Source organism: Pseudonaja textilis, chromosome 3 (genome assembly GCF_049901715.1).
Source record: "Pseudonaja textilis isolate UNSWEBS1 chromosome 3, rPseTex1.2, whole genome shotgun sequence".
In the NCBI taxonomy this organism is placed as follows: Eukaryota; Metazoa; Chordata; class Lepidosauria; order Squamata; family Elapidae; genus Pseudonaja; species Pseudonaja textilis.
The window spans coordinates 166332146-166356455 of record NC_141992.1 but is presented as its reverse complement, the minus strand read 5'-3'; the positions used below and the strand labels follow the sequence as shown (position 1 = coordinate 166356455).

Sequence of the window (24310 nt, the reverse complement as noted above, 5' to 3'; positions counted from 1 at the left end):
TATGGACTGGCCCTCCTGTTCCCCAGACCTGAATCCAATTGAGCGCATCTGGGACATCATGTCTCACTCCATCCACCAATGCCATGTTGCACCACAGGCTGTCCAGGAGTTGGGGGATGCTTTAGTCCAGGTGTGGGAGGAGATCCCTCAGGAGACCATCCGCCACCTCATCAGGAGCATGCCCAGGCGTTATAGGGATGTCATACAGGCACGTGGAGGCCACACACACTACTGAGCCTCATTTTGACTTGTTTCAAGGACATTACATCAAAGTTGAATCAGCCTATAGTGTTTTTTTCCACTTTAATTTTGAGTGTAACTCCAAATCCAGACCTCCATGAGTTGCTAAATTTGATTTCCATTGATAATTTTTCTGTGATTTTGTTGTCAGCACATTCAACTATGTAATGAACAAAGAATTTAATAAGAATATTTCATTCATTCAGATCTAGGATGTCTTATTTTTATGTTCCCTTTATTTTTTTGAGCAGTGTATTATAGAAGAACCTAACAATAAAGCAACAGAGTAAAACTAAATTGCTTATCTGGTATGTGCAGAATCTAGTATTCCGGGCACAAGGAATTGGTGGTTCTCAGAAATTCCTCTTTTGTTCTGAAATGTGCTAAACAGAATTCTAAGATTCAATTAAAATGTTTTTTTAAATAGTGTAAACCATGTACTGATCCAGATTTACTTAGGAAAAAAAATATGAACCACTACCTAAACGGCATAATCCCAGAATGGCACTTCTTACCTACTTCTTTAGTTCTGTACACTAACTAAACTCTTCTACATCAGTCCTCAGGTTAGAAGACAAAGGGATTCAGTTTATCTTTTTAAAAAAACTGTTAAATGTCTAATTTTGTTTGTAACAGCAAGTCTTTGAAGTCTGACTACACTGGGGATACACTGGTAGCCTCCAATTCAGTCATCTTTATTTGCATATGTAAAATGAGAATTGTATAATCTGATACCAGTAAAACTAACTAATGAATAATTATTTCATATTGCAATTACCCTCCTGTATATCTCATAATCACTGTCAACCGTGAAGCTTGACAATCACTGTATATGACTAATTGTTGAACTTTGCTGCTTCGGCCCCATCAAATAATTTTGTATCCCCTAATCTGCTATCTTCTAGACAAATCAAACCTAGATATTTTTTATGTAATAAGACAATACATATATAAGAATCAACAGATGTTTTTCTCACAAATCAATATATCTATTTTTTTTACTGAAAATGGTTAAGACATTTGTTGTAAGAAATTGTTTATGCTCTGTTTATTTTTTCAAATAAACACATAGGTTTTAAAATAAATGATTAAACAAAAGTTACATTTATTTTTGCACATGGGATTGATTATGATTATAATATTCTTTGGTGTCTTTTTATTAAGTTGTTTTAATTTAACATACAATATTATAGGTATTTTTTTTCTTTTTTCCCATTGTAGGGAACAGAATGTCTGTGGGATGAACCAGGATTTAACTGGACAAGTACTGGGAAAGCCATTGAACACAATTAGCTCTAACAGTCCTGCCCATCAAGCCATGTGCAGTGGGAATCCAGGTCAGGATATGACCATCAATAGCAATATGAATTTTGCCATAAATGGCCCAAAGGAACAAATGGGTATGCCAACAAGCAGGTTTAGTAGTTCAGGTGGGATGAACCATGTGTCAAGTATACAAACATCCACTCCTCAGGGTAGTAACTATGCACTAAAAATGAATAGTCCTTCTCAAAACAGCCCTGGCATGACACCTGGCCAGCCAAATTCTATGCTTTCCCCAAGGCATCGTATGAGTCCTGGAGTGGCAGGAAGTCCTCGGATCCCACCTAACCAGTTTTCTCCTGCAGGAAGCTTGCATTCACCTGTTGGAGTTTGCAGCAGCACAGGAAATAGCCATAGTTATACCAACAGTTCCCTCAATGCACTTCAGGCTCTCAGTGAGGGGCATGGAGTCTCTCTGGGGTCATCACTGGCTTCACCTGATGTAAAAATGGGTAATTTACAGAATTCCCCTGTAAGTATGAATCCTCCCCAGCTAGCCAAAATGGGAAATCTGGATTCTAAAGATAGCTTTGGATTGCATGGGGAACAATCGGAAGAAACGCCTGGACAAACAGAAAATGTCTGCCATTCAGGAGAACAGAAAGAAAATAATGATAACATGCCCCAAGTTGGCAGTGAAAGACCTGATGGACAGAACAGACTGCACGATGGCAAAAGCCAGACAAAGCTCTTACAGCTGCTGACCACCAAATCTGATCAGATGGAGCCTTCATCTTTGGCTAATACTATGGGAGATGCTAATAAGGACTCCATGGGAAGCTTATCTGGCTCTGGTGCAGCACATGGAACCTCGCTCAAGGAGAAGCATAAAATTTTGCACAGACTCTTGCAGGACAGCAATTCTCCTATAGATTTGGCCAAGCTCACAGCAGAGGCCACAGGCAAAGAGCTGAATCAGGAGACCAGTAGCACAGCTCCAGGTTCAGAGATAACTTGTAAGCAGGAACCAGTGAGTCCCAAGAAGAAAGAAAATGCACTACTTCGTTACTTGCTAGATAAAGATGATACAAAAGAAATTGGTTTACCAGACATTACCCCCAAACTGGAACGGTTGGACAGTAAGACAGACCCTTCCAGTAGCACAGTAAAGCCAATAGCTATGAAGACTGAAAAAGAAGATATGCGCTTTGAGCCAAATGAACAGGTAAGAACTTGTGGGGATTTTATTTCATTTATTCATTTGTTTATGTCAGGGGTGTCAGACTCTAGGCCCATGGGCTGGATCTGGCCCATGCACTCCATTTTTGACTGGGACAGTCTCCTGCAGTCCTGTGCCAATGAAAATGGAGCTTGGAAGGCCATGCATGCACCCCTGAGCTCCATTTTCACTGGCAGAAAGCTGCAGGAGCCAATCACAGCCAAATACGGGTCCTGGGGGCCGCGCACAGCCCCCGAAGCTCCATTTTGTTGGCAGAGAGCCAGCCCCTGCCCAGCTCCCCTGTGGTTAAACACAACCCTGATTCGGCCCTCAATGAAATCGAGTTTGACACCTCTGGTTTATATTATTTGTATCAGAATTGGGTACAGAAACAATTCTTGTTCTGTATCTCTTCCAACCCAACATTCTTTGTGATTAGAATCACTACCATTGTCTGTTGCCAAGACTTCACTGGCTGAAAAATCTGATCTGGAAATGCCACTTAATTTAAAATGTAATGCTTGGTATAGTATCATTTGGCTTTGGAAATAAAAATGAAAATGTGGGATGAGAATGACACCCATTGATAGATGCTACTTGGACTATGTAATATTCAGTCTAGCACCTGATTTAGAATCATAAAATTTAAATTGAGCAAGGAAGCAAAGCACTGTGTGGAAAAAAATGCAGAACTAAATGCAAAGTGTTTTAATATAAAATACCTAAACTTGTGGATGCTTCTATGCAAAGACTAATTAGAAAGTGTACAAATCAAGATTTATAAAAAGTCTCATTTTCATAGGAAACATGATCCAAATGTATTTGAAAGTTTTGGGTTCTTCGGGTTTGCAGTAAATTTTGCTATAAGAAATGATGTTCTTAATCTCTGGGTACATTTTCTTTTCTATAGCTCAAAAGTAATTTGCTTGGTTTTACTTTGCCTCTTAAATGTCTGCAAAATGAATCTGATGTTTCTACAGCAGTGGTATAATTTATTTTGTCCCTGAGCATCGTCATTTTATTTCCACATTGTTGATACAGATTTTATTGCCTGCATCACTGTACATTCTTTTAAAAATTCTTTGGTGAAAAAAAACTGTCATAATATTCTACTAGTACAAATAATTACACCAAAATATCAGAGAGAAACTATTAACCCAGCTCTTCCTTTCGCCCCTCCAATGCTTACACAAAGTCACTGAAGTCATAAAAGAAAAAGAAAACAAGAAGCTGGCACAGCGTATACTTTATTCTATGCAGAATAGAAAAAATGGTTTTTCATAATTGTTTCCTCTGCAGTTTAATTTTTGACAGATAAGTTAGAAAAGGGTAGAGAAGCAGCACAAAGTTTATGATGTAGTTTATTTTCTTGTGCATTATGTGGCAAATACAAGTGACAGGCTTTACCTACGTATCTTTGATATATAGAAGTGATTGTAAACTAAAATGGTGAGTTTGGAAACAGTGCAGCAATTACATGAAAAGCTGCGATGAATCAGATGGATCAAGTGTACTTATTCAAGGACTATGAACTTCAGTATACGTAGTACTCAGAGCAATTTTTAACCAAGGTTCAGGTCTGGAATTTGTCATATTCAAGCCTGGGAACCTGCATGGGCTTTAACAAATATCCCTAAAGTTGATGCCCTTATTTCACATAATTTTATCAAAGTTACATTATATGACAATGCTCACAGAAGAATAAATTTAAGGGAGAAAATAGAGGTGATCATATCTCCTGTTTCTTCAGCTGGTACATAATTTGTTGGAAAATATTAAGGCTGAAATTGCATGGGAACAATTCTTAACAAAACTGGAAAGTGTCATCCATAAAAGATGCATTATGCAGGTTTGATGGTAATATTTAGCTATGATATTTTAAAAAGCTGTCCTCTATCAGAGTTTCCATATAACACACATCTAGTAAAAGCAGGATTATCATACATTTCCCTGTCTCCATTCCATTTACTGGCTATCACTGTGTATTCTGAAAATATATAGAAAAACTGGTTAGGTTTGTCTAAATGCTATGAAATACTTCAGTATTTGGCAGCAACCCAATACTGTATTTCCTGCTTCCACCCAAAATTAAGATGGGAATATTTCTAACAATGAATAAAAAATTCTAGAGAATTTTTCTAGACTTTGCAGTTGGGTCAGATATGTTCAGAGTGATAAGTGTGTACAAGAGCAAAATGATGCACGTTACTAAATCCTAGCTTCATATATGTTTGGACTGCAAAAGCTCTTTTGAAAAGGTCTGAGTCATAATGGAACACTCACTGACAACAGACCAGTGTGTGCTTCAGCAGTGGAAATGTCTGCTTCTTAAGTGTTGAAGACATTGCAAAAAACTGTTTAATTACTCAGAAACAAGAGTTTTAATCTTCCAGGAGTGACTTGTTTTGTTTGATGGATTTTTTTTTACATTTATCAATTTGTTCTGCAGTTCGACTAAGTAAAGAACACCAGGAAAAAAAATACACAAAAGCATAATTTATTCCTGTTATGCTGACACTGGCCACTAGTCCAGACATTATCTTCTCTAAATAAAGCAGCTTCTAAAAATGCTGGCAGGTTTTTCCAGCTTTCCTGCCTAAGAGTTTTCAAACTAGCATTTGAGTAAACTTTGGATTACTGGCCTGCTGATTTGTCACTCTTTCCTAGTCAAGGCCTCAGAATAGCATGAGAGCACAAGAAGCAATTTCTTTACTATATTTGTTGTTTTTATGTATGTGTTTATAGGAATTACTCATTCTTAACATAATCATTATTTTTAATTAATATTTAACATTTTAAAAACATAATAGGTAATGAAAAGGAAATGTTCAGAGAAAATGTTTTCAATAGCGTACTGTATATTAGTAACCTTTACCAAAAACAAATTCCTTTTGTGCCCAATCACGCTTGGCCAATAAAGAATTCTATTCTATTTAATTATTTTTCAAAAGAACTACTTTTCCAGTATGTGATATTTCTTATGTAGTCCATTGTTGTCACTTTACTTTTTATACCAATCTCTTTTACTACATGGGGTTGATTATTTGCTTGCTTTGTTTGTTTATATTTTTTATATTTTGTTTATTTATATATATTATATACCTGTTCTCTAGAGACATGATTCACCTTAGCCCCCTCCCCCCCAATTTATATGCTCAATTTTATGTTAACAGGTTGATCTGAAAAGTCTCAGGTAGCCCAGTTACCGAGGGAGCTTCATGGCCTCAGAATCCTATTTCAGGATTCTAGGGTGTATGAACATACTTTGTCATCCAGTCTGTCATGGGAGGAAATAAAAGAAAGGTTTCTCACACAGCATTTGGTTAGACTATTTTTGAAGTATATTGTAAAGCAAAGTTTCTTCTTGCCTTGCTTGCTTGTACTGTGCCATTTCTAACCCTAGTAGAGCTCATATTTGGAGGATGGGACTGTTAAAGCCCAATCCTTTAAAATTATTACTTATAAATTGAGGGCATGGTAGCAACATGTGCAAGGGAACAAACAGCGTGATGGTGTATTTGTAAAAGAAGCACAATGGTTACTATGCCATAGTACTATCCTCCACTTGAAACAAGGCTCCAACACTAGTCTGAGGTAGTATGCAAAGTTATGAAATACTCAGATTTATTACCATATACCAATTATACCTATTTTTTGGGGTTTAAAGGGGATAATTGCCTAATTACCTTGTTTACTAATACTCTGTGACTTCCCCCTCTTTTTTTTTTTTTTTCAAATTTGGAGGTATTTCTCTAAACTTCTCTCAGCCTAGGTTTTTTTTCCCCACTCTTAAATTTATTACGTGTTGAGCAGTAGTACATTGGTTCAACTTCCAGCCGCAAAAGTTCACCCTTATTATAGTTTCTTTTGTCTCCATTTCTTTAAATGGTTCACATTTTTCTATCGGTGATTGAAAGTTCAGATGAAACGTAAAATGTTTTTAACTACGTGGAAGTAACTATTACACAGAACATTTTTAGTCCTGTTATAACCAAGCAGAATTACAGTAATGACAGAGTGTTGATTTCTGTTGAACAAAGGGTTCTTTGTTACATCCATGGAAATCTGCATCCTCTCCCCGCTTGGAGACATCTCTCTGCCAATTCATGGCTAAACTACAGGTAGTAAAATTATTAGTTCTTTTTAATAACTAGTAAAATTATTAGTTATTTTTTAAAAGAGAGCAATATTTTGGCCTATTTTGTACTTCCAGAAGGCACCATGATAAGGAAAACTAAAGAGTTATGTGTGTCCTGGTGTGTCCCCTGACTAGTTTAAGAGAGAGACACGGGTAAATCTCTTTCTTTTCAGGAACAGATTTCAGATATCCCACCTCAGGGTGGGTGTTTTCAATGCTGGAGATATTGATTCTGCTTCCTAGTATTTTGGTCTAGTCCAGATTTAAAAAACTATGAAAAACATGTATTTTCTTTTCAAATTTCATGAAAGCCTGGCAGTGAACTTGATAACCTGGAAGAAATTCTAGATGATCTACAGAATAGCCAGTTGTCACAACTTTTCCCAGACACCAGACCAGTTGCTTCAGCAGGATCAGTTGACAAACAAGCCATCATCAATGACCTCATGCAGATTACAGGTGACAACAGTCCTGGCACACCTGTTGGATCCCAGAAACCCACAGGGAGGATCTCTCAAAGCAGTGAGTCTGAATTATTTATCAGGTTTTAGAAACAAACAGTAGTATTGTTGCAAAAGAAAGGAATCTTTTCAAAAGCCACCATGCCAGTTTCAGTATTGCTCTGCTTTATAAGTCTTCAGTGAACAAACAGCACCATCTACTGTTCTCCTTATAAAATCACAGCATAGTGAAATCCGACTTATAGAATATTGTTTGACTTAGAAATAAATAAATAGCTTTTCATTTTATGGAAAGTTTTATGTTATTTTCATCAGTAATCTGTGAGATTATCACATGGTCATGACTTGCACTGTACAAAGAAATCACTAAAGAGCTACATGCTATAACCTCTCACCAAGGTAGAAAAATAAAATTGTTTCTTTAAATATACTAATCCATAAAATATGATTGTGTCGCAGTTTAAGAAAAAAGAATTCCAATTCTAGCTCTAAAGGGAAACTCAACAGATGAGACTATTAATTAACCAGGCAAGGAAGGGAGCATCAAACATATTTTTTTACATTTGTCTGTTGCATGAAATCCAGAGTTAGTGCTATGAGGATATGTTTTTAATCCATACAAGCCAGGTCTTGGAGAAATTGTTGTATTTTATTAAATGACAAGTTAATATTGTATCAAGACAGAAGCTGAGCATGAAAACAATTTTGTATAAGATTACCAAGTCAGAAATCAGTATAGGAATCTCCAGCTGAATGATGGACGTTAGGCAGAGTAGATGATGGAGCTTTTCATTTAGTTTTACCTTCTCTGTGGATTCATCTGAAAGTCTAAAAAGAACTTTTGTCAAATGTCTGTACGTAGCTGCATTTCTTTTTGAAACATAACGCTAGTTTTTAAATTAATTTGAAAAATTAATGGTGTATATTTACAATATAACTTTCAAAGCTCCTAGTTTTTCCCTTTTCATCCTTTTTTTCCTTATCGTTCAGCTTTTACCAATGCAAGACAAGCGCATTTGGGAAGGATGTTGCCAAACCAGAACTTGCAGCTTGACATTGCTTTGCAAAACCCACCAGGTGCTGCAACTTTTCCACCCATAAGAAACAATAGTCCATATTCAGTGATACCTCAGCCTAGCATGTTGGGTAGTCAAGGAATGATGGGAAGTCAAGGAAACCTTGGGAATAATAATCCAGGTAATAATCCAGGTTGGTTTTTTTTCTGTGTTAACACATTGCTTCTAATATAGAAAGTACAGGCATCTGATTACAAGGATCGCTTACCCCAGCAGTACCCTAAAACCAACATAAAATATGTTGAATTGGGTTATGAGACTGTTACCCATTTTTATTTGCAGGAGAATTTCACTGAGTTCAAACAGATGTATTTTCATGGGGCTGGTTATGTTATAATATTGCACTTTTAAAGTATAAAAGGATGTTTATTCAGAAATAAATTCTGCCTGAATTATTTGAGATCTGATCAAGTTAACCTGATAACACAAGGATCTCTAGTTTTTCTAATTATTAAGAGTGTTTATTTTACTGGATTATTTTTTGAGCATATATTTGTGGAGAAATATGCTCAGGTACCTACACATAGCTCTAAACTGGCAGAGATGTTGCATCAATGCCAATTGCTACTCTTAAAAACATTCTTGATTCTTATGGCTTGACTTATGAACTGATTGTAAACATGGCATGAAAAACAATGGATTCAAGCCATAGTTCATCATAAACATGTATGTGTTTTAATAGGAATGATTGCTGGTAATACTCCTCGACCTGCTATGTCATCAGGAGACTGGGGTAGCCAAGCTGCTGCTGTGAGAGTAACTTGTGCTGCAACAACAAGTGCCATGAACAGACCAATCCAAGGAGGCATGATACGTAACCCAACATCCAGCCTTCCCTTGAGACCTAACAGTCAAGCTGTTCCAAGACAAATTTTACAATCTCAAGTTATGAATATGGGTAAGGTGGAGTCCAGTCATTGTCTGCACAGTTTCAGCAATACCGAATATTATGCTATTAGCAGGGATGACAAATACATTTTAATTAGATACAAATGCAGCTGTGGGAGTTCAATTACACAGTAGACAAAAGATGTGCTCGAATATTTTTGCATAACATGCTGATTATATAAGAACATTTTCTTTTGAAACAGCCTAATCTGAATTGAATTTGTCTTTGACTAGTCCCAATCCAAGCTTATGTAAAAATACTCATATATATATATATATATATATATATATATATATATATATATATATATATATATACACACACACACACATACACACACACACACACACACACACATAGTGTTCAGAGAAATATATACAATAAGCAGCAGATTGTTGGTCTTCTGCAACATCTATAATTTCATTGAAATTTTATTTGTGATGATTGTTCTTCAGGAGGTTCAGAACTGGAGATGAATATGGGAGCTCCTCAGTATACCCAACAGCAAGCCCCTCCCAATCAGACTGCTCCTTGGCCTGACAGTATATTGCCCATTGATCAGGCATCATTTAGTAATCAGAACCGGTAAGTCTTTTACTTAAGAATCAATGCTGAATCATTGTAAACACCCGCTGACAGTTAACTGGTTTGTATTTTTTTGCTTTTTAATTTGTTCTGTTTCTGTATAGTTTATCTTTTTGAACTGCCTTGGTACTGTTCATTGGACTCCACAATTAAATTAAAATGTTTTTATAAATAAATGAACATAGGGAAATGAACTACAGGTGTTTCACTGATTGTTCTTATTATTACTACTTGCTACCCAAAGAAGACAGCAAACATCCCTTGACTGAGCCAAGGATATTCCTAGACTGTGACAAATGATTGGCAGAGTAGAAAGGGGTTGGCAAGTTAAGACTACACTTACACATCATCCTTCCCACATCATCTTCCCAGGCAGTAGTGATTGCTTCACATCAGCAATTTCTTATTTATGAATTTCATGAACAGCAAATTTGTATTGTGACTATTTGTTCAACACTTAATTTTTCCTTCATATATATGATTTTGTATATATGATTACACCAGCAACTGCTTTTTACTATTTGCTGATCTCTATTTTAGGAATAACTAGATTTCGTCTCCTTTTATGATAAAATATTACTCAGTTTCAGTTATTTATTTCTTAAGTTATCAGGATTTCCTAATAGACTATTTATTTTTTTAAATGAGAAGCAAAGTCCTGCATTCACAGATTTAAAAGATTTGATTAGGGCTATTAGAAGTCATGTAGCTTATTACAAAATTAAGCTGTCAAAATAGAATACATTGTCATAAATATGAACAAAATGGATTGTTGTAAATCACTGTAATACAAAATTCCAAATTAATAGTGATTTTTCTTCTTACTTCCTGAATAAGTCTGTACAATTACATTCAGATTTTGACTCAGAAGTTTAGAAAAAAGTAAGGATGTGTTTGTCTGTATGTAAAAGTGTGTGTGTGTGTGTGTGTGTGTGTGAGAGAGAGAGAGAGAGAGAGAGAATGGTCATGATGAAAAGGTTTTTGCCATTTTAAGTATGCTGTCTAGATAGACATATTGAGTTCTAGAGAATTATTGAGTTTGCTTTCAACTTATCTGTCCAACATAGTAGCACATCTAATGTATATAACATCCAGTTAATTTGGAATGTCTAAAGAGTAAATGTTTTTGCCCCCTCAAGTTGCTCATCAAGCTGTGCCCTTTGTAGGCAACCATTTTTAGGCTCTCCGGATGACTTGATGTGTCAGCGTCCTGCCTCTGAGTCTCCAAGTGACGAAGGAGCTCTTCTTGATCAGCTTTATATGGCACTAAGGAATTTTGATGGTCTAGAAGAAATTGACAGAGCTCTTGGGATACCAGAACTTGTCAGCCAGGTATTGCTATATTGGATATTTCTAAAAATGTATATGCAAACTTTCCTGGGTCCTGAACTTAAATTTCTTGAAATTCACTATATGAAAATTATTTCCTTGTTCCAAATACCATTCCTCCTCTGCCGTACAGTGCTATACCAGGAAATGTTGACAATATGCTTCATGTCCTCTAATATAATTATTATTGTATTGACAATATGGGGAATGAGAGCTGATGGTTTATCTTTTACATCATGGGTTCTTGATTGCTGGAAATGACACTTGCTTAGTGAGTGTTTTTTGTGAAACATCAGCAAGCAAATGCTAACATATTTTAAGCATTTTTTGTTTAAAAAAAATCCTCTTTTTATGTTGATCTTTCCTAGCTAGTATGGGCTCTTTCATTTGTGATACTGTTTTTAAAATTTATATTAACCATTTTTTAATGGGGAAATATTTTAACTAATAAATATATTTTATGTATTTATTATTATGTGTTGTGTATTTATTATTACTTATACATTCTAAGTTTCTAGAAAAGGCTTTAGCACAGAAAATAAGTATTAGACAAAATACGTTACAGAAAAACATTGGGGAAGAGGGAGAAATGAACCTATATTCATTTAACCATAGGTTTCTTAGAGTTCTGTCACAGCTCCAATTTCTCTACATATGTGGGCTCCAAATCTTGATAGATGATAGATAGATAGATAGATACGTTTTCTTAAGTTTTCGCGGGTATTTATATGTATGGTATTCAGCTTTGTTCAGTTATTTTCCCACGTCATTATAGTTGTGCTACTTTTAAAGTTGTAGTGACGTTTTGGCAGAATCTCATCTGCCATCGTCAGACTTGTGTATTGTGTTTGTCTTTGACAAAATATTATATATATATATTTATATTTCTGCTTTTGTTTTTCAGCAGACCCAAGGAGTGGATCCAGAATCATTCTCAAGCCAGGAACCAAACATCATTCTAGAACAAAAAGCACCAGTTTTCACACAACAGTATGCATCTCAGGCTCAAATGGCCCAAGGCAATTACACACCACTGCAGGACCCAAACTTTCACCCAATGGCACAACGGCCAGGTTATGCAGCATTACGGATGCAACCTAGACCTGGTCTGAGGCCTACTGGTCTAGTGCAAAACCCGCCCAATCAGCTGAGATTGCAGTTGCAGCATAGGCTTCAAGCACAGCAGGTACTTGTTTTATGTTTCTTTGACCAGCAACATGATTGTCAGTGGCTTCTAAAATATTTCACTATATATGAATTACATATGAATGTATCTGTTAATGTTATTTTTCTGATGCTATTTATGTATTTTTATCCAGAGTATTCATTTCTTTTATATGTCTTCAAAGCTAAAGTGGTGTTTTTGATAACTCTTTAACTTTGTAAACCTTAGGGCATATGTTACTTTGATTTTTTCGAAATATCCAGACGTATTTCTGTTGATAAGTTGTAAGATAATACATCAGAGTACTTGCTTGAATTTAAAAAAAATATCCAGAAGAAATCAACTTTTTCTCCCCTCAAGATGGCAATTCATTTTTCCACCATTTTTTTTCTTGCGTTTTCATCAACTTAAACTATTGTTGAGCAACCCTGCAAAGTTACTGAAGGAATGGTGGTTATAACTAATCTTGAGTGTTTCTGAACCCCCATGGCCACTTGATCGCAATTTGGGTGCTTGGTAACCCTTTCACACTTGTGACTCGTTGCAAGCATCCTGTGATCAAATGATCACCAGTTCTATGCCATCTTCCCTAGAAAGTCAAAGGAGAAGCTAGCAGGAAAAAATGCAAATTGTGCAAGTCTTCCCCCAGCCTTCTGCATTCAGGCTGGTCACTCATGCATTCTCCCCAACTCACATGGTGCCTCTCTCATGCACCCAATCCATGTATGTGTTACATATCTGTCTCCGAGTGCTGTTAATGTAAGTAGTTATTCAGATTGAGTTGCACAACAAAATATGACCTGCCGGTAATTATGGTCTTTATTGAAATGGCACTTTCATAAAATCAATTTCTTATATGTATATGTATGTGGATTGTTTTTAACCTAGAATCGCCAGCCATTGATCAATCAGATTGGCAATGTTTCCAGTATGAACCTGTCTCTAAGACCTGGAGTACCTACACAGGTGAGGGAACAGGTACTGCCAATGTTTCTTTTCTATAGATTTTTACTCATATGTTTCATAATTTCTGCAAGTGCACCATATGTTCTAATACTATATGAATCCATTAAATCAGTTCATTTCCCTAAATTTATCTTCAGAAATATTGCAGTTCACTGGATGGGGGGAAATGAAGTATTTATTTATTTAACTTGTATGCGGCCTATCTTGCCTAGATCATCCTTCTTTTAAATTCAAGACCAGCTTGAGTAGTGACCATATGAAAGAATATTTCTGTTCTGGTGTGCAAAATGTTTTTAATTGAATAATTTACATTTTAGAGTGCATTATTTGGAACACAGAATGTTCTAAACAGATGTTTGATTGTTAAACAGCTGTTTCTAATGCAAAATGGGCTATTTTGAGTGTTTTGGAAGTCTTCTGTAGCTTTAAAACATCTCTGTTCTATACATGAAACACTCTCAAACATGCAGTACTCTCCAAACACTTAAAAACACTTCCAAAGGTCATTTCACTAAGACAAGATATTTTGAAATTTAAAATGTTGGCTTCAAATACTTTGCACATTCTTAAAACATAATCAGAACCAATTATAATGCAAACCATTATAAAAACTTTTCCTTGAGATAACTTTAAACAAAGTGTCCTTCCCATGGAATATTTCAGTGAATCCACTGGTATTTTAATAAGTAAAAACAAAATAAAAATACTAAAGAAATATTTGCACATGTGTGCGCACACACACACCTGCCTTTTTAACCTAGACATTTATTTATGAAATACAAAGTACAACTGATTTTCTTAAATTTTTTAGAATTTATTTTCAAATAACTGTTGCTTTGTCCAATCAGCAACATATTATATCATGTATGTCTTCAAAACTGTCATCTGGCATGTGGTAAATCAGACTCTGAAAATGACTTCCAGCTACTTACACTGATAAACATTTGTTTTCTTGGTAGGGAAATATTAATTCTCAAATGTTAGCCCAGAGGCAGAGAGAGATACTAAGCCAACACCTGAGGCATAGACAGATGCACCAAGTTCAACAGCGAACCCTGATGATGCGTGGCCAGAGTATGAATATGACACCAAGTATGGTGGCGTCGGGGGGAATACCAGCAACCATGAGCAACCCACGGATTCCCCAGACAAATCCCCAGCAGTTTCCATTTCCTCCAAATTATGGTATTGGACTTTTATTTAAAAAAATTCAGACTTAACTGCCTACAGGGTTTCAGTTTCTTCTTTGGATCATAGTTTTTATCTTATAATTACAAGGAAGACTCTTAGATTAAGCAAGCTCACTGAGAGTCTGGAAAATAATTGTGGAATGAGGAGGCAAGGAGATACTTTAGCTTGCAAGCCTTTTAAAAATTCTGCCTGCCTGCCCTCTATGTCTGTCTCTGTCTGTCTGTCTGTCTGTCTATCTATCTATCTATCTATCTATCTATCTATCTATCTATCTATCTATCTATCTATCTAATTTACTTTTATACTGCCCCAATGTCACAACCAGTTTTTTAAATTTGGAATCCTAAGTTAAAATAAAAATAAAAGGATAAACTATCATTTCTTCAACAAATGGCAACTGTGAAAGGGCAACTCTGAAAGTATACATGAGATTGAATGGTTTTTACATGTTGTTTATGGTATTTTATGGTTTTTACATGTTTTTTATGGTATTAAGCATTGGGTATCAACACCTTGTTTGTGTCGTAGTGTCATTTTCACTTATTTAATGACATTGTTTGGGTATTAATTGATTTCTTAGTCTATTTTTTATATAATAGATAGGCATCAGCACCTGGAAGAGGGGTTTCTTTTTGGAAAATTTTACTTGAATACAGTCAAATAAATATCTCCAGCAGATGTCACTGCATGCTATTGATCACAGTGAGGCAAATTAAAACAGGAAGCAAGCTCTGCAGTATATATGATAGGAAAGCAATAGGAAGGAACAATGGAAAGTTTCGTTATTGTCCAGTGAATCATATTTAAATAGATGAATCCATAATGGACATTTGTATTAAAGCACGTAGTCTTAATTGTCCTGTAAACATGATTGAAGTTCCTATGATCTTTTCTAGGAATAAATCAGCAGCCTGATTCAGGCTTCACTGGAGCTACCACTCCACAGAGTCCCCTGATGTCCCCAAGAATGGCTCATACTCAGAATCCTTTGATACAGCAATCTCAGGCCAATCCTGCCTATCAGTCCTCTACAGAGATAAATGGATGGGGGCAAGGCAATATTGGTGGAAATAGGTATGTTTCAAGAATCAGAATGTATTTTGACTGCATTTTATAACCTGCTGGTTTGAATTACTGTCACATAACTTCTTTGTAACACTCTGTTCACCAACTCCCTTACAACGGGGAACCTTTTAGAAGAATCTTGCTCTCTCTCTCTCCTAGTGTGGTATATCAAGTAATAGATAAAGAGATTCTGATTAAACAAAAGGATGGATCAGCTTTTGTTATTGGAAGAAATACTTATGCATCCAAGCACATAGGTGATTCTTTGAAGAGTTCAGGAATACTTGAGTCCTATAAGTGTATCTTTCTGATTCTGACATGGGCCTTGTACTTTATCCTGTAGCATGTTTTCACAACAGTCTCCACCACACTTTGGGCAGCAAGCAAATACCAGCATATACAATAACAACATGAACATCAATGTGTCCATGGTGGCCAATAGTGCTGGGTTGAACAACATGAACCAGATGACAGGGCAGATCAACATGACCTCTGCAACCTCTGTGCCTACATCAGGGTTGCCCTCCATGGGTCCCGAGCAGGTGAGAATCTCAGCCTGGCATACTTAAAAATATATTTACTTTTAACGTCAATATGTTTTGCTAATGTTGTATTATAAATCATACTGGCTATATTAAAAATAGGGATTTCAGGAATGGCTTATTCTTGTTATAGATGTGCTGTGTAGCGGATTTTCCAAATATTTACTACCCATCGAAGTCACAGGTGGGCAACTGCAATCCAAGCCCAAATAGTTATTTCTGGGAAGAGTTACTTTTTCTTTTCCTAGCAGACTTCTGCTTGGGAATTAGAAAAGATGATGTCAGAAAGAAAAAAGAATGGATGGCAAGCAGGGGAAAGAAAATGACATGTAACCCCTTTATTCACTGAGATGCAGGATCCATATATTGCCCATACTGAGTGAGGCTTTAGGGCATTATACCCACAAAACATTGGAGGACACCTACTGTATATGACCTGCGCCAGTTGGCTTAGTTTGGCTGATTTATTGAAATTCAAGTTGAGACTAAGAAAATGCAGCTTAGTAGCAAAATGGGGGTTTGAATCAACCGTCCATCCCTCTGTAGTTAAAGGTATTACATAATCTACTCCTGGCTCTGTTTTTGACTAAATCCAACTGTCATCTTAAACTATGTATCTTTAATGTCCTTCTTTGTTTATAAATTGTAGTTGAATGATTGCTCCGTTTTATTACTGATGTTTCTATGCTGTTCTAGTCTAAAAGGGCAAGTGTTTGTGGTAATTCCAGTATGTTCCCTTTAATTGATTTAATATGTGGCTTTTAGTGTGCTGTAAACGTATTCATTCATTCATTCATTCATTCATTTAAAGGATTTATATGACCACTTACTCTCTCCCAGTGATTCTGGGCAGCCTACAAACAATAAAAAATCCAATATAAAAAGGGATAAACAATAAAACAATAACCCCCATCCCCTTAGTGACAACAAACAGTCAGTGAGCCACTTCCCAGGTCCGTTGGCAAAACCAGATCTTTGGGTCTTGTGTAATAGTGTCAGTGTCAAAAAATATCATTTTTTCAAGCCTCTGACAAAGTTATATCTCTATAAACATTTTTTTGAGTCAGTTAAAATAAAACATTTTATTAAACACTCATTTTCCATCTTTTCAATCTACTTCTGTTTGCTGTCTTCCCTTTCAAAATAGCAAACTGACAGTAGGTAAGTCAGTAAATTGTGCAATCAGATAATAATGTGTTGTGGAAAAAAGAAAAAGATTCAAAGATAGGCATGGTACTAAAATAGATTGCTCAACTATTAGTGGAGATATTTTATTAAACAAAAGTGAAGGTTGTGATTTGTTAAGTCTTTTGTTTCTGTGACTGAATTCAAACATTGTCCTTTCTCAGGTCAATGATCCTGCGATGAGAGGAGGCAGTCTTTTTCCAACCCAACTACCTGGAATGGACATGATAAAGCAGGAAGGAGATGCATCTCGGGTATGAAATAATAAATATTCCAACTTTGACACTAGCTCAATTAGAGTGGGTAACTTTTAGTTGACCTTGGGCTTCACTTACGTTTGTTGAAGGTCTAAGGGCCATAATTGGTAGCTACCCAAATAGTTAATAACATGATTTTCTTTATGACTGTCCCTGGAGTTAAGTCTCATTATGCCTGTTCTAGGTCTTTTTATAAAATTGCTACTACAAAAGGATGAAAACTGCTGTCCATTTTCAAGAGTCATGTTCGAAGTGAGCTAAATGGTCGCCAACCTTTTGGATCTCAGGGACCACCAAACTCATAATTTTAAATCCCGCAGACCAAAGACGGAAAATCCCCAAAAAAGTCTGCAGGAAAATTCCCCACCCCGTTTTCCTACCGATAGATCATTCTTTATTTGGGATCACAGGATACCGTCTCCAGCTCCATTCTCGGGGGGGTGGGGGGGGGGGAGATTTTTGGCTTCATGCAAGGAAAGCAGCAGAAGCCTTTCTTTCTCTCACCAAACTCCACCAGAAATGAGCAGTTCTTTATACAGTCAGTAAAAACAAGACCTGGATGCTAACTGTGGTTCAGATCATGAGCAACTTATTGCAAAATATCAGGCTTAAATTGAAGAAAGTAGAGAAAACCGCTAATCCATTCAGGTATGACTTAAATAATGAATATACAGTTGAGATGGTGAATAGATTTAAGGTCAGGTAAATAGAGTACCTGAACAACTATACTTTTTGATGCTTGGTGTTAGAGAAGACTCTAGAGTTCTTTGACCGCAAAAAAAATAATCAAATCAGATCAGTCAGTCTTAAAGGAAATCACGCTGACTGTTCTTTGGAAGGACAGATATTGAAGCTGAAGTTCAAATACTTTGTCGCCCAAATGAGAAGAGAAGGCTCATGTTGGGAAAGGTTGAAGGCAAAAGGAGAAGGGGCCAGCAGAGGATGAGATGGTTAGATAGTGTCATTGATGCAATGAACATGAATTTGAGCAAACTCCTGAAGACAGTGGAAGACATGAGGGCCTGGCATGCTATAGTCAATTGGGTTGCAAAGAGCTGAACATAACTTAGCAACTCAACAACAACCAAGTTCCTGGATGAAAATAATATTGGGCTGTTCTTTTAAGTAGTTTGATATATTTATAAAAGTAAATATGATACATGGTCAAAAGTTAGACACGTATATACTATCTGAAGGGCTGAACCTCCTATTCAAAACCTTTCTGATTCTTAAGATCTTCTGAAAAACCCTTCTATAACGATGCTGCTGCAGAAGCCTATTTCTGTCTATCTTAGAGAGCTCTCCTGCATGGCCCGCTAGGCCAGGGGTGTCAAACTGGTTTTCTTCGAGGGCCAGATTGGCATTGTAGTTCTCCTCTTTGGGGGGACAGGACGGATGCCTTTTGCAGCACCCTGCCCGCCAAAACGAGGTATGGGGCCTCCCTGCACCTTGATTTTGCCCTCCTGCAGCACTCTGCTGGCTGAAAGCAGGCTGTGTGGTCCATTTTTTTCAGATTCTTTTCATCCTATTTTGGGCCCGGTTTTAGATCCATTTTTGGCCTACCGTGTGCTGCAGGAGGCCATAGAAGGTGAAAACGAGGGATGGGAGGGCTGCACATGGCCCGTTTTAGTCACCAGAGGTACCGCAGGCCAGTCACTTGATATTTCCTGACCGGCTCCGCCTGCAGGCCTTGAGTTTGACACCCCTGTGCTAGGTTATGAAATGCAGTTTCTTGGAAATTCAGTTTGTCCTCTATTCAGTTTTTAAATATTTATTTATTTATTTGATTATTTATTCATTCCTTTAATTTATATGATCACCCACTCACAGAGCGACTTTAGTAAAGGGTGCCAGGATTGCAGCCAGCTGATTTTGGGGGATGGAATGCTGTTCTGTAGACAGGGAAACAAGAGAAGACAAAATCTGGATCCAATCGGATGATACTTTTATTGATGGATTTTGGATAATACCAGGATTTTTGCAGTAAGGACAACCTCTTTTGCATTAAGCATTTGTTTGTAAATTTAGTATTAATTTTATGCTTCCAGGTTTTCATTCAGTCATGTATTCATCATTGATCAATGGAATTTGGAGATTGTTCCTTACTATATCTTATGTCAGCCTAAAAAGTTCTCATTTTTGTTCTAATTATTTGAAGTTAGCAAAAGATAAAAGCATACCCTTAATTAATTGAATAATTACAAATGTTCTTTTACAGAAATATTGTTGACCCTGAAGATTGGCTGTATCTTCAATTGATTGGGCTCCTCATTCTGAACTACTTGTTAGTTTGAAGAACTGCCTGTGTCTGTTTGCTCCATCTTTTCTGCCAGCACGGCAACTGGAGAAATGAGAATTGAGTGCTGCAAACAGAAGAGCATCATTCTTGAATGGCATCAAACCTTTCTTGGTGGAAGAGCAGTCTCTTCTTCAACAGCCTGATGCTAGCGTACAGACAATTGCTCAGCCTGTTCACTGCATTCACCTTAGTGCAACTTAGATCTCTCCTGCAAAGTAAATGTCGATAGCCAGTTTTCATAAAACATGTCAGATTGAATGTATTTAAATGTATGTATTTAAAGAAAACCAACCATGATCTCATTCTGTTCTGTTTTAGTTTTAGATTTTTATTTGGGCTTTTTTTGTTTTTTCCTTAGCTACACAGTCAAGTGCAAAGTTTCATCTGGAAATCAATGGTTTGTATTAGGACACTCTGTGAAGTAGGGAATAGACCAAGTTATGAATTTCAGAGTGACAGATGATAAAATGAGAATAGGTATCTAATCTAGTGGCTAGATATGCTGTTCTATAAAACAGACTTATTTGGTTTTGAATATATCTAAATCTATTTGATTAACTTAAAATGTTTAAGTGGGTTAAAACATCCTCTGAGCGGGCTTTTAAAGCTTTTTTAATCAGTTTGGGATAAAATCATGAGTCAGTCACAGAATTTAAGTTCACATGTTGATTTCAGCTTTCTTAAAATTAATTAATCTTAGTGTCCCTGTTCTCCTGCCTTCACTTGGACTTTCTGATAGGTTAGATAATCCCCATCATAGTCCTAGATCTGTTACCTAAGTTCTAGGTTGCAGGTAAATTAGTTGCTGAATAATTTCATTTGAACAAAGGTGCATTTCTTGGTGATGGAAGTGGCAGGATTGAGGCATGATATCAGAGCCAAAGGCATCTGATTTAAACAATAAATTTTCTACTTTCCCATCTCCATATTTAGGGGAAACAATGACTTAAGCTATAGCAGATATCACTACAGAAGTAACCATCATGTGTTCAATTATTTTGAAGCAGTGTGGACTTTGAGGAAGTTTTGTAAGGTACATACAAAACAGTTTCTATGTAAACAAGCAATAATTTAAGTTGAAGATTTTAGTGTTTTAACTGTATAATTTTGTGAGGTATACATGTTGTGGAGTTGATTTCCAAATGAGGTACTTCAGTATTAAATTAGATATCTTCATAACTGTGTGTGTCTCCTGGGGACAAAAATGTGTTTTGTAAAGGATTACAATGCCTTGATTAGACCTAATTTGTAAGCTTGAGACTTCTTTTTCTAAATGCAATTCTGCTCATAAGTCAGTTATCTAACCTTATATGCAGCCAGTGTAGGAGCCAATTCTTGACTTTTTTTGTATGTTTATATTCTTTCATAATAATCTTAGCAAAACTGTTGTACAGCAGACCACTGCTGAAAGTGGTTATACTCTTACCAGCTATGGTCTGAGTATTCTTTTAATATAAGCTGACATCAGTTTTTGAGGACTTGAAATATCAGGAAACTGATTGTTTTCGACCTCCTGTTCTTCTGTTCCACTTAATCTACACTTTCATACCTGTAACTCAAATTTTAGATGTTACTTAAAATGCAATGCATTTTATATTTTCTGTGTCAATATTCATGTCCTTGGAAATAGAAGGCTTGTTATCTTGAAGCATGGTGTTTGCTTGCAATGAGAGTTAAATATACAAAGGAATTGACTTTCATGGAGTGCTGAAAAGAACATGTTATGGAATATATAGAATGCATTTCAAATTATCTGTTTCCTGTTGGGTGGCTTTCTTACCCCTTAGAGGGGAAAACTCTATTTCTCACTAGTCACCAGACTCAAAAGTTAGTTATTCAAACATCTGAGCCATCTGGTGGAAATAAAAAAGTGTCAGCCCTGAGCTCTGTATTATTAAGAGAATATGAATACCAATAAATATAAACACACACACATTATCTGAAAATTAAAGGAATTAAACCATTCTAAATTGGATGATAAAAATAGTTTTGAAATGGATTATTTTTAAATCATGCTTTAGTAGATTAGTAGGCAAATAAATAATTTTAAATAAGACCCAATTCAAAGTATATTAGAACCATCTAGTGATAATTTCAACTGAGTATAAAATGAAGTGTTTGCGTTATCAGCAATGTCCAGGGAATCGCTAATTTTTCCTTTCATTTAAATTAATTAAAGGCAGTAGGTTTAAGCATTTTCTGAGTATAACATTCATACTAGTTACAACAGTAATGATGCCAAGTCAGTTGTTTTAATTTTTTTATAAACAGTATTTCTTATTCAATAAATAAAGTTGTAAAGATAGTAATTGGATTTATGTTGGAACATCAGTGTTCTCTCATATAAAAGTGTGAAAAAGCAAGATGTATTAAGTCAGAAAAATATATAGATAATTCTACAGGGGAAAGAACCATTCAATTACGTCCAGGTAAGCTGATAATAAACATCTTGTTCAACATTTCACTAGTTACTTCAAATATTTCTCAAACTTAAAAGATTGCCCCTCTCCTAGTCTTTATATGGGTCTGTATTAACTAAAAGCAATGCTTTTTGCCATTTATACAAAGCATTTTTAATCTGTATTTTTTAAAAAAACAGAGTTCATATGGGCTTAACACATGAAAAGATGGTTCAGCTCTACTTGCAAAACCCAAAGATACACAATCAGTTTTGAAATGCAATTTAAGCCATTAATTGTTGGTGTGACTTTAAAGTTTTCTAGTATTTGTATGGTAGTATTGCTGCCTAAGAGCAAAAGCATTCTCTGCACAAAAGAAAATTACTGTAGTGGCTTTGGTTTTTAATTAGATTTTTTCTCCCTGGTGTTTCTTTGTAGACTAAAACAAAATCTTTTAAGTTTCTTACTACAGGTAAAGCTATGTGCAAGAACCTCAAAATGCTAAAATCTAGCATAATGCCTTAGATCTGTTTTTAAGTCTTGTATATTCCTACATAGCTGTCTGATGTATTATATTTGTATAGTGAATTGTGTACAATTTTGGAATAAGCGCATCATCACTTAGCTTTCAGTCATTGAGTAGAGATGATGGACACATTTACTTCAAACATTGACTTTTTTTCCTTTTGGTCATTTGTGAGTTTTATTTGTACAGTTCCTCATGAAGTTACATCTGAGATGTGTATGAGTGTGTGTATATGAAAAGATTATACAAGGGTAAAACTAAGCAATATATAAACTATGGTTCTTCAGGAGAAAGCTTACAGTGTTTTCAGGTTGTGATTTATTTTGAAGACTGAGTTAACTTTGAACATCATTTTGTTCACCTGCATTGATGTTTGTATTTCTAGTGTGAGCAGTTTATGCAAAGGTAGATATATTCAGAGAAATTTTAAATACATTTATGCAAGTTAATATTGCTTTGCTGATGCTAATTTGCTTATTTGATGTTAAATAATGCTATTGTAAATAAAGAATTCAGTTATTGCGTCATTTAATAAATTTTAACGCCTTCGGGTTTTACATGGTTTTAGATATAGCAATATTTCTTTTGTTGTGCCTTTTGTGTGTGGACAGCTGGTACCAGAATAGTTAGACAAACTTCTGTTTATAAATAGCTGTGTGGGATCTATACTGTATCTTATTCGCTACTTTTGTTGCCTCAACATTTTGGCTGTAAGCATCAACAACCAGTAGTCCAATCTTGACATTGAGAAGTAATGGAATGCTGTAATTTATGCCTTGGAAAGAATAAGTTACAGTAGTCCTCGACTTACAACAGTTCATTTAGTGAGCATTCAAAGTTACAACGATACTGAAAAAAGTGACTTATGACCGTTTTTCACACTTTTAGGACCATTGTAGCATCCCTATGGTCATGTGATTTACATTCAGATGTTTGACAACTGGCTCACATTTATGACAGTTGCAGCATCCTGGAGTCATGGGATCCCTTTTTTGACCTGACAGGCAAAGTCAATGAGGAAACCAGATTCACTTAACAACTGTGTAATATCACAACTGCAGTGATTCACTTAACAAACGTGGCAAGGAAAGTCGTAAAATAGGGCAAAACTCAACAAATAGCAATATAAATTTTGGGCTCAATTGTGGTTGTAAGTTGAGGACTACCTATATAGGTGGCATTTTTATAATTAACAATATAGCCTACTAAAATAACCTTGACTTTCTTCCTAACCTGTCTTCTTCCCTTTTGACTGTTGTTTAATTTATGCAACAAAACTTGAAGGGTGATCAGTCCATCAACTGGACAATCACTTGATGTGTTCAGAATATAGTTACCTGTCATGAATGTTCACATTTGAATTCAATTTGCATTAAAAGGCACAGTGAATTGGCCACTTTCCTGGTTCCATGTATGCCTTGAAAAGAACTAAAGAAGCTTCTTGGATGAAACAAAACATTTTCAATAACAAGCCCCCCAAAAAGTTCAGTTGCCTTTTGAAAAGCACCTTTGAGA

The 24310-nt window shown here is 35.9% G+C and overlaps 1 protein-coding gene across 10 annotated transcripts in view; it reads left to right on the top strand.

Annotated features, from left to right (window-relative positions):
• NCOA2 (nuclear receptor coactivator 2) overlaps positions 1-23331 on the top strand; it is a 121418-nt gene extending 98087 nt beyond the window's left edge. For 4 of the 10 annotated variants that reach the window (XM_087931375.1, XM_026706100.2, XM_087931376.1 and 1 more), the window contains 13 exons: positions 1462-2728; positions 7172-7382; positions 8312-8518; positions 9080-9295; positions 9742-9871; positions 11011-11203; positions 12105-12386; positions 13254-13343; positions 14291-14516; positions 15419-15596; positions 15931-16129; positions 17479-17568; positions 19790-23331. In XM_087931375.1, coding sequence (XP_087787501.1) covers positions 1462-2728; positions 7172-7382; positions 8312-8518; positions 9080-9295; positions 9742-9871; positions 11011-11203; positions 12105-12386; positions 13254-13343; positions 14291-14516; positions 15419-15596; positions 15931-16129; positions 17479-17568; positions 19790-19801 — 3301 coding nt within the window. In that variant the 3' untranslated portion in view covers positions 19802-23331. The remainder of the gene's footprint in view (positions 1-1461; positions 2729-7171; positions 7383-8311; positions 8519-9079; positions 9296-9741; positions 9872-11010; positions 11204-12104; positions 12387-13253; positions 13344-14290; positions 14517-15418; positions 15597-15930; positions 16130-17478; positions 17569-19789) is intronic. The other 6 variants (XM_026706104.2, XM_087931379.1, XM_026706106.2 and 3 more) reach the window with 6 other exon arrangements.
• The last annotated feature ends 979 nt before the right edge of the window (positions 23332-24310 follow it).